At 42.4% G+C, this 14762-nt stretch overlaps 1 protein-coding gene across 3 annotated transcripts in view; it reads right to left on the bottom strand.

Moving 5' to 3' along the window:
• The window catches only part of LOC107728039 (protein CBFA2T3-like), a 66692-nt gene that overhangs the window by 5534 nt on the left and 46396 nt on the right, over positions 1-14762 (bottom strand). For 2 of the 3 annotated variants that reach the window (XM_016538100.1, XM_016538102.1), the window contains exons 2-10: positions 12624-12770; positions 10852-11093; positions 10675-10764; positions 7449-7630; positions 5843-6156; positions 5413-5498; positions 3734-3962; positions 2797-2865; positions 2112-2165 (exon numbers count right to left, since the gene is read on the bottom strand). In XM_016538100.1, the coding sequence (XP_016393586.1) occupies positions 2112-2165; positions 2797-2865; positions 3734-3962; positions 5413-5498; positions 5843-6156; positions 7449-7630; positions 10675-10764; positions 10852-11093; positions 12624-12770 (1413 nt within the window). The remainder of the gene's footprint in view (positions 1-2111; positions 2166-2796; positions 2866-3733; positions 3963-5412; positions 5499-5842; positions 6157-7448; positions 7631-10674; positions 10765-10851; positions 11094-12623; positions 12771-14762) is intronic. The other variant, XM_016538101.1, reaches the window with a different exon arrangement.

Here is a 14762-nt window from a genome sequence, read left to right as displayed (position 1 = left end):
AAGTGGCATCACAAATGCATGGCTTTGTTACTGAGGCTGGATCACTCCATATAGAAGAAGGAAAACCAGGATGATTTGTGGCAAACCTTGTTCTACAAATGTTCTACACTGTTTGAGAGTAAATGTTTGTGTGCATGCGTATATCCATGTGTTTTCAGGACATGCAGGTGTGAATGTGTAAGGGTGTTGTCTAAAATAGAAATCCAACACCTGACTCATTAGCGCTCTGAACATTAGGGCTCCTTGTGCTCCACTGTCTTTCCTTGGCCTTTTTTAAATGTGAACATTTAACATAAGCTCTAAAACCTAGTGAGCTAGGTGACCTAAACCACATTTTAGGGCATCACAGTCACATTTCCAATGTGAAGGCTGTCCCAAATAATAGATAGCCATGCATGCTGTCTTAGAAGACAAAATCTTTTTTTTTGGCCAAAATCTGATGTAGCATTGCATGCATCATTTTCTGAAAAAGCAACCCCAGATTGCATTGTGACAAGCAGAACAATTAATCCAAAATGGTAGACTTTGGTAGATGTTTCAAGATTACAAATGATTATACATATATACTTGTATTGCATTCAGTACTGAAAATAATCATAAACATTGTGAAATCAAATTTTAAATGAATTATTTTACCCAATATTTGTGTGTGAAACATTTTTTGTGATTCTTTTAGTATCATGCTGTTATCTTAGCAACATGCTAACACCAGATTAATCGATTCTCTTGCGCCTCACACAAGGAGTTGCCTATGCGAAGTCTTTAAAAACAGTCACTTTCAAAGTTCCATTTATGTTAGGATGCTGCATAACGAAGTAGCTGTCTATATACACAACTACACAGCTCACTAGATTTGAGAAGAACTACTGTTTTGTGGGGTTATGGTTTAGACAGTATGTGGGTGATTTCAAAATCTGTCAGGATATGATGTGCTTGGTGAATGCATGTGTATTGCTGCAGGGGGTTCACACACACACTCACACACACACACACACACACACACACACACACACATTCTTATAGCATATTTTGCATATGTCTGAGCTCTATACTCTTTGCCCCATAGTGTGTTTACTCTAGAAAGCTGGTTGTGAGGAGCCCGGTCATAAATATCTGTCATAACACACCCTCCATTCAATTCTCCATAGACTTCTGCCTCAGGCTACTAACTGACTGAGTGTATGTGTGTGTGTTTCAAATCTACATCACTACTGTCTCAGCTGGAAAGCTAGTTAGTATTCAGTTTGTTCTCTCCGCACCTCCCACACACATTTCCTCAATTTTTTTCATCCTGTCTTTGCCTTCATTCTTCACTTCTTTGCTTTTTTCTTCATCTTTTTGGTTCCCGACAATGTTTCTGTATCTTTGAAAACACTAGACTGCTTAATCAGAATCGGAGCATGCACCACTAAAACTAGTTTGCAAATTTAATAAATTTTTATCAAGGAGACTTGGGAGCATATGCTAGAGCATTTGGCACATAATGGAAAACATGGGGCGGCAATATTAACATTTTAATCCCACAGGGATATGACAGTTTTCTTTTCTTTTTTTTCTGTTATTCTTTTGCATTTTCAAAGACAGGCCTCACCAAAGGCAGAAGGACATGAAAATCTAGACACCCACAGGCCATTCATGTTTGGCACACCTTTAATATCTCAATTATTTCTCATAGACAGCAATGAATGGATAAAAAAAACTTTTAATTCTACATGAATTAGCAGTTTCTTAACATTTTATCAAGATCCTAGTAGTCTCACTTTTAGTAATCTCAGTTTTCATTTTACCTCTGGAAGTTTCAGAAGAGAACTGCTTTAAACTATGGGTTGCACTCAGTCTGCCACCAAAAAATATTTTAAACATTGTTCATCAAATTCTGATTTCATCAAATCAAAGTCTGATTTGTCTGATATATGCTATCCACATTAATTTGATAGTTCTGTCCTCTTAATGCATGTCAATATTTGTCTAATTTGTTTACATTAGATATTTTAGGAGAAATACCTGCGTAAAAAAATAATTAAACATAACTAGAAAAATTATACAAGGCCATCTATGCAATAAAATTAAAAAAGAGCAGGTTGGTTTGTAATGCAGGTGCTGTTACTCACCCTGCTTGTTCTGAAGTTGCTTTAATGCTGGCGAGAGCGGGATACTTGTAGCACCTGCATGAAAAACAACTGCCGTTAAAAAGGCTTTTGTCACAGTGAAAATGCAGCTAAGTTTTGCAGACAACAGCAGCATCATTTCAGCATTTTATATTAGTAATGGCATATTGATTTTACTCAGCTGTAATGTTACTGGTGTGGGTCAGAGTTAATAAGTGCCCTTTGATCTCTGACCTTTGGGCGAGTGACACCACCTGTGCTCTGGCTGACCCCATCAGTATTGTGTGTGACCTACATGGCACAGAGGGCAACCAGGCTTTTGTACAGCCCCCATAACTTTTTACTGTATATCTAGCTCCAGTAATAAAACAGACTGTAGTGAACAAGAACGATCCAGCCGTGCTTTTCCCTCACTTCTCTTTCTTTCTTTCTTTGGGCAGGGTCACGTTTTTTGGTCCTACCTGTGCTGCTCCGCTGTTGACTGCGGCAGGTTACTGCATTCTCACTGCAGCTTTAACTGCAGTTGTCTTTCATGGTCATGACAGATGGAGAGCTTTTAACAATAATGACATTCAATGGCCTTTCCCGCTCCTGGCTTTGCATAACTACGGCTGTGAGGCCCTGCAGGCCAGTGTGCATATGTCTGTGTGCATGCGTGGAAGTAGTTGACAGTAGACAATGCACTTACCAGCCTTCCGCCAGATCTCCTCGGGCAGGTAGCCTGATGGGGGACGGTGCAGGAAGTCTCTGTGAATTTCTGTAAAAGAACATGAAAAAAGCGACTTGAGTTTATCTGGATGAGAGAAAAGCTTCTTATACTCCCTCAGACGTGGAAAATACCAAAACAATATAGTATAACTCTGAAATCATGACATGCTTTTGGAGGTTGACAACCAGATGTGACACATACATATTTTTTAGTCCTAATTAAAGCAAGCATATTGACAATTTTGTTGTTTGCTTGTTTTATTTTTCTGTCTCATAACACTGAGTAACCCCTCCCACAGCGAAATTTCATTGGTACTAAATTCCTCATAGCTGTATAATAAACATTGAATATGTTGTGACTGCCAGTGTCGTGCATTTATTTTTGTTTTCAATGGCAACAGAAAAATTACTTTGCTGGGAACTTTGTCGTGCCTAGTTAGGACAGTGTTCCCCAACCCTATTCCCAGGAACCTACAGTACTGCACATTTTGGATGTCTCCCTTTTAGACACCTAATTCAAATCATAGATCACTGTACTAATTACTCAGGTGTGTTGGCTTACAGAGACACCCAAATACAGTACTGTGAGTCCCAAGGAACAGGGTGGGTTAGGACAATGCTGTGACAGACAAGGATTAGCTGCCCCATGCCCTGGCTGTAGACTAGAAAAGGTAGGGTAAAGACAAACTGTAAGGTAAGGTAAGTGGGCTAAATGTGGGATCACATGCTGACTGGTCATCTAAAAAACAGGTCAGATTTTTTTGAAGTCTAGTTTTAAATCGCATTCATCTGAGTGGTGTGTTGGCTCATGGAAACCACTTAGACGAGGGTGGTGTCTGCAGTCGCTAAGAATGTGTGAGACATGCTGCATGCCGAGACATCTGCGCCTGCGGCTGCATCTGCAACGGAGCATGTACCTAGCGGCTGTGTGTCGTTGCTGTTAGGAGTGTTGGAGGAGGAAGAGTTGTGGTGGGGAGGAAGAGGAGGAGGCCGCTGGGCGCAGCTCCCACCTTTTTTCATATCCTCCACATCGCTATAGCGACGGATCCAGTGGTTCATCTCCTCGCGGTCTGCCTCCTGGCAGCGTCGCAGCACGGTGAGGGAACGCCGCGTCTTCTCCACCATATCCATTATACAGTTCAGCAACTATAGAGAGGAAGAGATAGAAAGGGATGGAAATTAGTAGAAGAGGATGTTATGAACCAACATTAGACCAGTTACATCCTAAAGTCCACACTAACAATTCCACATTGCACCTTCTTTGGCCATTACTAATAAAAAAAGATGCTATATTTTATTTGAAGGGTTGATGCATTAGTGAGCAGGACGAGCATGAGATATTTAGAACGCTTTATTTGAGTGTGTGTGTGTGTGTGTAATCCAGTGGTGCAGTGAGCGGTTGAGTGGTTAAGCAACAATAGCCCTGCAACAGCTGTGCTGCCAGTGGGAGAAGCCAAAACAATTAATTCTTCCCCCATGCTTCTAAAGCCTTCTCTCACTCTCGTCCTCTTTCCTCCCATCTTCCCCAACCACCCACCTCCCCTCAATAACTTCTTCCCTCACCCATGTGATGCCATTCTTCATTCTTTGAGTATGTTGTTGGCTGTATTTATTTCATATTTGGATACAGTCCAGAATAAGCCTGATTTCACAGACTGCAAGCCTTGTCTCAGCTGCTCTCTTCAGTGGGAACGTCCTCCACTGGGTTCCTCCCTCCATCTGTGGCCTTTTTATTCAATATGTGTTTGAGTGTAAGTCTGTATAGAGGCAATGGTGAAGTGAGCAAAAAGCATAACAAAAGCCTTACTGTCATCCAGAAAAGGTCTGAACTAAGTCATCTACTATCAGGTGCCCATCGAAAATGTGACATAGCTTAAGGCCCAATCCCAGTTCTATTTTATACCCCTTCCCCTTCCCCTGAAAATATTCCTCTAAGAATTGGGACACCACTACTATGCCGTCACACATCATCATACGTCGTCTAGCTCCTACAATACACACACCTATACTGGTGTGCTGGTGTGCATTAGAGCCTTTAATTACCGTTCTATATTAATGCGCTGCTTACTGTGTTGCCGCTGAAGCCGGTTTACGCTGAGATAATTCATACCCCTTCGTTTGAAGTGTGGTCCCGAAAAATCTTCGTTTGAAGGGCTGTCTGGCCATTCCCCTACCCCTACCCCTCCAACCAAAGGAGAATTGAGACACCCCTACCCCTTCACGTGAACGCACAAAACGGAGGGGTAGGGGAAAGGGGAAGGGCTAAGGGGTAGAATTGGGATTGGGCCTAAGTCTGTCAACATCCCCTCCACTATGGTGCTCTTCTATTTTGTCTTTCACACCTTTTCCCTCCTGTACTACTTTCCTATGTTCATAAGTTGACCTTGTTTTTGACTTGGTGCACCATCTTGGTCAAGTTGGTTATGGTTCTTAGATCACCTTGAACCAGCAACCAGTTAGCTACCATATTTCAAAAATCATTCTAACCACATTAATTTGATATAACTTGTGTATCCCCCATCAGAATTAGCAACTATTATGCTCTCTGCTTTATGTATGAAAAATAATATTAAACAAAGCATCTGGTCACACATACGTTATCGAGGTGCTTCCATTCCTCAGCCCACTCGCGGTCTGTCAGCCGATGATCAATCACTTCCTCTTGACGTGCTCCATGCACGGCTGTAACACAAGCACAGCACTACATTAGCATACGCACTAAACACAATAAAGAATCCATGTCCATGTAAGTGCAATTCTACAATGTTCTGCATTCCTGCCATTATTTCTGCAGTTGGCAATATTACTCAAATTAAAAAGTCTAAACCATAACCTCTGTTAGAATTAGCCATATTTAAATTTGTTGTAAAAAAGCATGTATATATGTACACCTGTGACTGTGTATAATTTGAATTCTTGTTTAAAGCATTGTGGTTAACAACACTACTTAGCTATGGTAAAATCACTGTAAACTTGGCCTCAAGTAGCTTATTGGTTTATTTTACTATAGACTACAGCACTCTGACCTGTCTGCCGGTGACGATCCCGGACATCCCTGTGCTCTGCGTGTCTGTAAGCGTCTCTGTAGTGGTGGGCGAGTGCCATGTCTTCCAAACGGTAATGCTGTGGGGCAGGAGGGTTAGGATGTGAAAGGCCATTGGGTGGATGCGTCGGTAGGCCGTTGGGGGGAGGGTGAGCAGGTAATCCACTGCTGGGGCTGAAGCGCTGACTGGGGCTCACTGTGCATGGACGTTTGGCCAGGTGCTCCGGGTGCAAGCCATCCCTGTCCCCTGCACTCTCTTTGGTCCTGTTACAAAGATTGTAGAAATGCTTGGAAATGCTGTAGAAAGGACATTTTTAAGAGGAAGGAGGGCTATTGATAATTTTTCATTCTTGCAGTCTAACCCATCCCACCTCCCTCTTTTTCTCTGCCCCTCCACTCATGTGTCCAAATGTTGAGGCCAACTGTGAGCCATATGTGGACTCTAGCCTTCATATACCAAGAAACGGACTTAAATCCCAACCCCTTAATCTTTCCCGTTCTCACCCGTTTCTCTCTCTCTCTCTGTCTCTCTCCTGAGCTGCTGTACTGTGAGAGCTGCTCCCTTTGGCAGATGTTCAGTGACACTGGCGTTTTGGAGCCATCTGGCTGGCCTGTGCTGCAGTGTTGATAATAATCTGTTTAGCTGAGTGCAGCAGCCAGGCATTCAGGGCTAAAGCTCCTCTCCCTTCTGCGTGCATGAAATACATGTGTGTGCGAGGACTGTGCAAGCTTGTTTTCTTGCACTTGAGAGTAGAGTGCAGTTGGCTTGGACATCTGAATCTGGCTGCATGTTCAACACCCCATCATGCCCGCCTCCACAACCAACCCAAAAACTTCCAACCTTTTGCAGCATTTCTGCAGTTGTGGCCAGATTTCCCACAAATCAAAGCAACAGCTGGGGCTCCTGCCGTGATATGGTAAGCCTAGGCTTCAGAGATGGAGGTGTATGGATTACAGTAGGGGACTGCCCATTCCTCTACACCCACCACTCTATTTTTCTCTGTCTCTCTCTCTCTCTAGTCATCCCTCCCCCCGGATCAGCTCAAGCAGGGGTTCAGCAAGATCACCATCTGGACACATCACTGACATATGGACAACTACTGGGGAACTAACAGGAGACAGTGCGGTTGAGAGTAGAAGATAAAACAAAAGGAGACAAACAAAAATATTGGTGCTTTAAATCCCACTATTAATTTTTTGATTGTCAAGAGTTCTAAATGTCTCGCCAATGTATGGACACTGTTGGTATGCATATGCATTTGTGTGATGTTAGAGCATCTCAGTCTGTTCCTGCTCCATAGACAACTGGCAGACACGCCACATACATTTTTACCTTCTCTCTACCCTCTTCACGTTCTCTTTCTGTGTGGCCTAACCTTCCCACACCCTCCACTCATTACATTGAGTGTGTGTGCATTTCAAAGCTAGACAGGAAGAAGTATGCCCAGGGCAAGGTTGTGTTGACATTTACCATAGCTGTCTACATTTTTGCCTTTTGCTTGACTTTGTAGATATTTATGACTTAAGGTATTTGTTATGAAAATGGTACACAGAAAGACAAGTTTGTGTGTGTGTTAAAGTGTGTATACCTGTCCGGGGTATGTCTCTTGCCATGCTCATTGAGTTCCAGCATGATTTCAGAGGAGTCCAGGGGAGAGCTGGCATTGGCATCCAGCAGCAGCTGTTCGTGCTGGGCCAGATACTGTGCTGGGGTCTGCTTAGCCATCCGAGCACAGTGAAGCAGCTCCCTCTGCAGGAGGGGCAAGTTAGCCTACCAGACAGAAAGAGAAATAAAATGTGGGTGAGAAAGGAAAGCTTTTCTTTTTATAATGACAAACACACATCTCCAGGATCAGTAGGGCTGGTTTGGTGCCACTGGACCACTAACAAAATCTGGTTAGTGAAGCTCGTTGACCAGTTCTTTCTGATCAAGCTGGTTAGCTAAAGTCTAGCTATGTAAGCTAGTTAATAAGTGTGTTGATTAGGGTGACCATACGTGCCATTTTCCCAGGACGCGTCCTGGCCAGGATTTGTTTTGGCTTTGTTTTCATGCTTGCTGAAGGTAATGATCAAAAAGTAGTTTGACTAATAACATGCAAGCATTGTACATAATGGACCAATCATGGCGTGTGAGAAGGTGGGATCTACTGTCAAAGCGATGCAATTACGCGTACATATTAGGTGTTTTCGACTTAAAAGCAGTGCGGCTCAGACCGATCAGTGTTTGACATCAAAGTACCTCGAGAGCGTTTCGAAAGCATAACCGTCTGTATGGTACTTTGATGTCATACACCGATCGGTCTGCACACGCAAACAAAGCCAAAACCTAGATATTTTAGGCAATATAGAAATCCTGGCCAGGACGCATCCTGGGAAAATGGCACGTATGGTCACCCTAGTGTTGATGATACGGACTGGTTTACGCTGTTTAGTCCTAGTTTGGTAGTAATCTAGCTTATGGTTTGTGATTGACATTATTGTTTATGGTGAATGCGGACCAGAATGGCTTTCTGCATAAGCTGGTTAATAAAGTAAGTCTTGATGGTTAAGCAAGTTAAGATTCCTGGTGGGCGCAATCATTAGATTATGCTGGTTAGTCTAATTGGTTTAATACTAAGCTGGTTAATATAGTCAACTCTGTGTTTTTTTCTGAAGCTGGTTAACTAAATAATTCTGGCAGTTTAGGTTAGTTAGTCTGGTGGCGACATCAGCATCCCAAGCTGGAGACCAGTATTTAAAACACAGCATATTCTGATGACCAGCTATGTTGGTATTTTAACAGGGATTGTGTTAAGAGAGAGAGAAAGAAAGAGGATGAGATATAACAGACACTTTCTCTGGCCCACCATGTGTTTGTGCCTTGCTGAGGTCTGCAGGAGAACTCTGCTGCCTCTCTCTCTCCCTTGCTTGCTTGTTGTCTTTTTCTCTTTGGCTGTAAGTATAACACTACACAGCTGGCTGATGATACAGATGTGTAACATCAACACTCTGCAGGCCTTTGACAGCAGCCTGTGAGCAATGTGCTGGGTGCCATGTACCACAGTACTCTGCTTTGAATAAAACACTCACACTATGAGATATGTCTTGTGTAGTCTATATCTCACTAACACGCGCACAAGCATAGTGGAAGATGGGGGTGGGGGGCCTCCATGGCAACTTTCCTCACCAAACATTTTCTTGTTCCATTCTGTGGTCAATAGATATATTATCCCTCTACACCCAGTTGTATTAGTATGTGTGTATATATATATATATGTATATATATATATATATATATATATATGTAATTTGAATATGTTGAAATTTGAGTTTTAAGTGTGTGAACGTGTTTTTGAATGATTGACTCTATATATAGTATTCCTAGATTTTAAGCTTGTCAGGGGAGTGTGGCGTATGACTTGAGGCCCCTTCAGTACTAGAACATTCTTTCAGCACCCAACTTGGGACTGACATTTTAAATCTGTGTTATCACTACATGTATTTCTTTGCAGTAGTAAAGCATGTGAATGGGTTGTATGTTTACCAGACACAGAGATGACATATGTATGTCTGTGTATTCACATGTGTGTTAGGGATGTGGTGACATTGATTCAGGGAGTTACAATGCAGCATATTTTTTGTCACTCAATATTTTGCAATTAAATATGCAATCAACATGACTGAATTTCCAAGTTTCCAAGTGACTGAATTTTACATTCTGATTATGTTTTTGTGTGCATCAATGCAGAATCATTTGAGAAAGATTTACAATGCATCAGAGAATCTGTGTATGTGTCTGAGCCCTGGATCTATACGATGTCTGAGGACAGAAAGAGATCAGCATAAAAACAACAGCGGCAGAGCAACGGAAAGCTATGCTGCTTATAGCACCCACTGCAACATCTGCCAGGAAATCTTCTTTGGCCCACACCACTTCTCTCTACTCTGGGTAAACACAAGTGTGCCAATTTTAATGAATCACAAATGATGGCCATATGGAGCACTAGATCAGCCCAGCCACAGCAGAGCGTGGGGGTTGGAAGGGGCCAAGGATGCTTTATCAAATGGACTTCACTCATCTACACGTACAGAAAACCATGTATCTGGGGTCAGGGAAATGCAGAGTGAGTCTGCTTATGTGTATGCCGATTCTGGCTGCCATCTATCTACCTTCTTTTTGTTTGTCACTTTGCCTGTCTGTCTCAAAGTCCCACTACCCTCCTCCTCCAACCCTTCCCATATGGTGAACCATAAGGAAAAGCTCCTCATACAGATACAGAAAGACTTTTAGGAACTACGGCGGAGTAGGCTCCGCTTCAGACACCACATCCACAGACTGTTCACCCATTGTATGATGCATATTGCATAAAAATGGCAAGAGCTTTTTCAAAAAGCAACTTGATTGGCTGGTTTTATAAGGCATGGTGCATGCATTTCTATCAGTCTGCAGGGAAACCAAATTCCCTGGCTGTTACAAAGAGCACTTCCAAAGACAAACTCTGGATTGCTGGACAAAGTTTGAATGGTTCATGTTCTCAAATCTTTTATGATATGCAAACGTTTTTTGTTATTAGAAAGTAAACAAGATATCCTTAAGCGTACCTGTATATTCCACTTTTCTCTCTGAGTTGTATGTGATTTATCAACTCCTAAAGTTAGGTTGGTTGCTTTATAGTTAACCAGACGGCCCCTTCCTTACTAAGTGGACAATTCTTGACCAGAACACAATGCAATGTGGACCCAACTTTATCCAAGTAGTTAAAAGTCTGGCTATACAAGATTACTGGCAGAAGAACTCTGTCTGTATGAGATGAATGTTTTTATGCCTGTTCGTACCTTGAGAAATGGAATGACAAAGGGACGCAGGGGAAAGTTTGTGGCTTCCTGAAGTTTGGAGTGGAACTCTTCGATAGTTAGAGTTGAGTTCTGATAAGACAGAAATAGAAAACAGTGGAGAAAAGAACTGGAGACAGCACATACAGTTAATGATAAAGAGAGCCATCAGACACTCACCACTAGCCCCAGCACTAGGCTGCGTACACGTTCTCCAATCTCGGGCGAGATGTCATTGCCAAACTGCTGCAGTGTGGTGAGGAAACGCTTAAGCTTACAGAGTTGTCGGGCTCCACAGGCAGGGGGAAGCTGCTGGGTGGACAGAGAAGCAGTAGAGGAGGTGGCCGGTCCATTGCTGAAGCCGTTGGGGGTCGAGGGAGCTCCGTTTAGCGCCGTGGGAGAGTGGCTGCTCCCGTTCAGCACTGAGGAAAGAGAGCCACTGCTTGTTTTAGCATCATTTAAGTCACGCCAGACTCCTTTGCTTTCATTTTTCTCCATCTCAGTCCTAGGAAGCACCCTCCAGGAAGATCCAACATAGCACGAAGAGGGCACATGCATTCTGAGAACTGAAACTACAGATACACTATGACAGTAACGCAGCACATTGTTCTGTACTCTTCATTTCATCCTCTACGTTGAACAAACACACCGCGAATGGGACCATCAGCAACCTCTCACTATCTCTCTCTATGACATACACACATGCCGCCCACCCGGTCTATTGCTGCCCACTGCTCACCCACTCACTCACTCACTAAGACACAACTATAAGAGGAACGTGTTAAAGAGGTCCCAAAAATAGCCCCCTAGACTGGGTTACTTTTATTCCAACAGCAGGTGTGTGTCTAAATCAGGCTGTGCACATGTCTACCAGCTGAGAGCAGATTTGCAGCTTTCCGAGTTCAGGCTGCCCCATCGACACTTCTACTCCATCTCCACTTCTGCATCTCATCCTTGCACTCTTTCCTCTTCCTTCTGATGGTTGAGTGCTTCTTTGGTTCCTTCTCCCTAAGAGTAGGCCTTATATCTTATGTTACCTGCGCCCGAAGCCATGACCACAGATAAACAAACATTACGTGAGCAGTGGACACAGCATGAGGGCTTAGAGTTACAGACCATAATCCTCCGGGACATTGGGAAGCACGTGATTGTGCAAACACACCTCGGAGGGTAGCTTTCCTTCAGGTTTGGAAGCATGTTCACACTGCTGGGTGTGTGAGTGTGTGCATGGCTTCATGTTGCTGAACACGGAGTCTTTCATTTCGCTTGTGCCCCTTTTTATCTCGCCATTCCAGGCTGGACACATGTGGGTTTACCATGTGACCCCCACACTTGTGTTCTGGTTTTAGAGTGGCAAGCAGGCTAAGCTACGACCCATGGAACAGGTGAAACAACAAGGCCCGTCATTGCTATATAGGGTAACGAGATCTGCCAAGCCCAGCCGAGCCTGATGCTGCCTGTGAATCCCTCCGTATGCAGTAAACAAATCTCTTGCTGTGTATCCTAAGCACTCACACACCCAGACAATGGCTCAACATATCATACACAAACACTCTTGGCCATGTTACAAGTGCATTCTGTGCTATATGAATACTCTGAACATGACAATAACTACTGTTGATCTAATAGAGACTCCTTTAAATTATTCTATGTTCTGGCAGTACTCTAATAACATGTTTATGAACATATTTATTAAGTGTGCTGTCCCATTGTACATTTTAATGTGCATTCTTGTGTTACTGTGGTGGTAAAAAAACACAGTATTCAAGGTGGTGATAGAGTTACCTACAATGTGTTATTATTAAGTTAGCTAGTAGCTACCTCTAAAAAGTCGCCATTCACACATACACTTGACAAATCACAATTTGGACGATATTGTTGTCCTAGAGTGTTATGAATGCAGCAAGTTAAAAAAACAAATCTATGCATGTTTGTACTATAGGATAACTTACTTGTTGTAGGTGTGAATGATGCGTTGCGATTGACTGCCTGACTGACAGCTGGGGGTGGAGGTGGCATTGTGGGCGGAGTTGACCTGGGCTGGGTTTTGACATCAGCAGGTGAATCTGGCATCGTTCCAGCCTTCTGTCCCGTGCTACCTGCAGATGACATAAAACAGTTTTATTCTATTAAAGCTTTGCCATTATATACAAAAGTAGCGAGATAGACAGGCAGTGATAAAAACAACAACATGTACATTCAAACCTGTATCACCCTGTGAAGTGCCATGGCTAAATGTGTCTGAAATCTGCTAACTGCCAAGCCACAGCTCTGGCCAATACTTATTTCTCCTCTGCAGACACATGAAAGTTACATGGCACTTGTTCAAACTGTATCATGTTTGACACATATGTTTTGTCTTGTTCACGGTGCTAGATCATGCCTGTGGCAATCTTTTTCATGAGTGAGTCGTTCAGACAGACATACTATTTCATAGTAGTAAATCTGCGCAGTCTCCGCTGATAGAGATAAAGTGTGGCTTTGGCAGACTGAGGCAGAGGGTAAATGTCACTGCTGTTGGAAACATCCAGTCACACCTGTTCTTCTACTCAGCTGCTGCTGACGGGACCCCACTGCCCACCACCTCTATCACCCTGACATCCACATCAATGTCCTCCACCCCCCACCCGCTCCCCCGCCTGTTGTCCACTCTTGTGCGCCGGATGGACAGGCTCTTGACAGACAGTGACAAGTGCAGCTGGATCTGCTGCTGTCCATCACAGTGCTGAACACTTCAACAAGGCTGCGTTCACACCGACCCTCATTTGTGCTCCGCTGAGGGACCAAACATGGCAAGTCTTCTTCACTCTTGTCTGCCTGGCCTGCATTGGTCATGTAACAATCCTTTTGTCTACCCAGCTCCCTAACCATAGTGTCACATGCTGATCCCCCAGTTCTATCTTCACATGTAAAGTAGCACACTCATCGCTGTCAATCATGGGATGGAAATGTAGTTCATCAGAGTTCATGCTTTCTCTTCAGTGTCGAAGCAAAACTGTCCCAACAAATGCCAGCAAACACCAAATTACAACAGTTGAATTAGGCAGGTTATGTATATGTCAGTGCTGATAAGATATAATATGTTTATGTGTGGTCCAGGTATTCTTTACATCGTGTCCTACCAAATGTCCCCACAAGGATAATAAAACCTGAAATAATTTTTTTAAATGTAAAAAGTACATGTTTTCTGCAAGGGTTAGGGGATAGAATGTAAAGTTTGTACAGTATAAAATTCTGTTGTCTATGGAGAGTCCGCATAAAACACAAAAACCTAACGTGTATGTGTGTGTGTTTATGTTTGAAAGCACAGATATTTCAAAAGAAATACCATCAGATGGTACTGAGATTAGCACATAGCAATACTGGTGACAGCTCGCATTTGCTACTTCTTAACATTGTCTGTCGCCAAGAAGGACAGTTCAGATGCCACAAATACAGAAGAAAGAACTTCAATGCTCATTTATTTATTCTAGAGTCCACAATATTGTTTAAAGAGCTGATAAATGTATAAAACTTCTGTGTGGTATTTTTTTTTTGATTGATTGATTGATTGTTTAATTACCGTATAATGATGTATCTATATGTTACTGTATGATTTTACGTCTTTGCTATGTTGTAATACATTTTATATGCTTATGACTAATTCATGCATATGAAATTATTTTGTGTGTAAATCTGTAATTCTTTTCTCTTGAAAAATTATTTCCAAATTCATATACTTTGGTATTTACTGAGTACTTTATGGTATTTTAGAAAACAGTGGAATTTGCACATCCAAAAAACGTAGGGCCCTATCTAGTGATGGACCGATATTGACATTTTATAACCGATACCGATATCAATTATTTGCGTGTTTATGTGCCCGATAACCGATATGCAGAACCGATATTTATTTACTGTTATAAAGTAAACTTCATACTTCACTTTGGTTTTTCCTCCTTTCAGTCATCTTAAAAAAAGTGTTGAAAATTACCAGTCTTTCATGTTAAATTTAATCTTCACATTACAACAATAAAAAAACATTTTACTTAAAGCATCAGCACCAATACTAATATTAACAATAAGCAAAATAAATGTAGAAGGTCTAATGT

This window comes from Sinocyclocheilus rhinocerous, unplaced genomic scaffold (genome assembly GCF_001515625.1).
Source record: "Sinocyclocheilus rhinocerous isolate Xijiao unplaced genomic scaffold, SAMN03320098_v1.1 scaffold3564, whole genome shotgun sequence".
Classification (NCBI taxonomy): Eukaryota; Metazoa; Chordata; class Actinopteri; order Cypriniformes; family Cyprinidae; genus Sinocyclocheilus; species Sinocyclocheilus rhinocerous.
The sequence above is the reverse complement of the archived record's forward strand: the minus strand, read 5'-3'. Positions and strand labels throughout refer to the sequence as shown.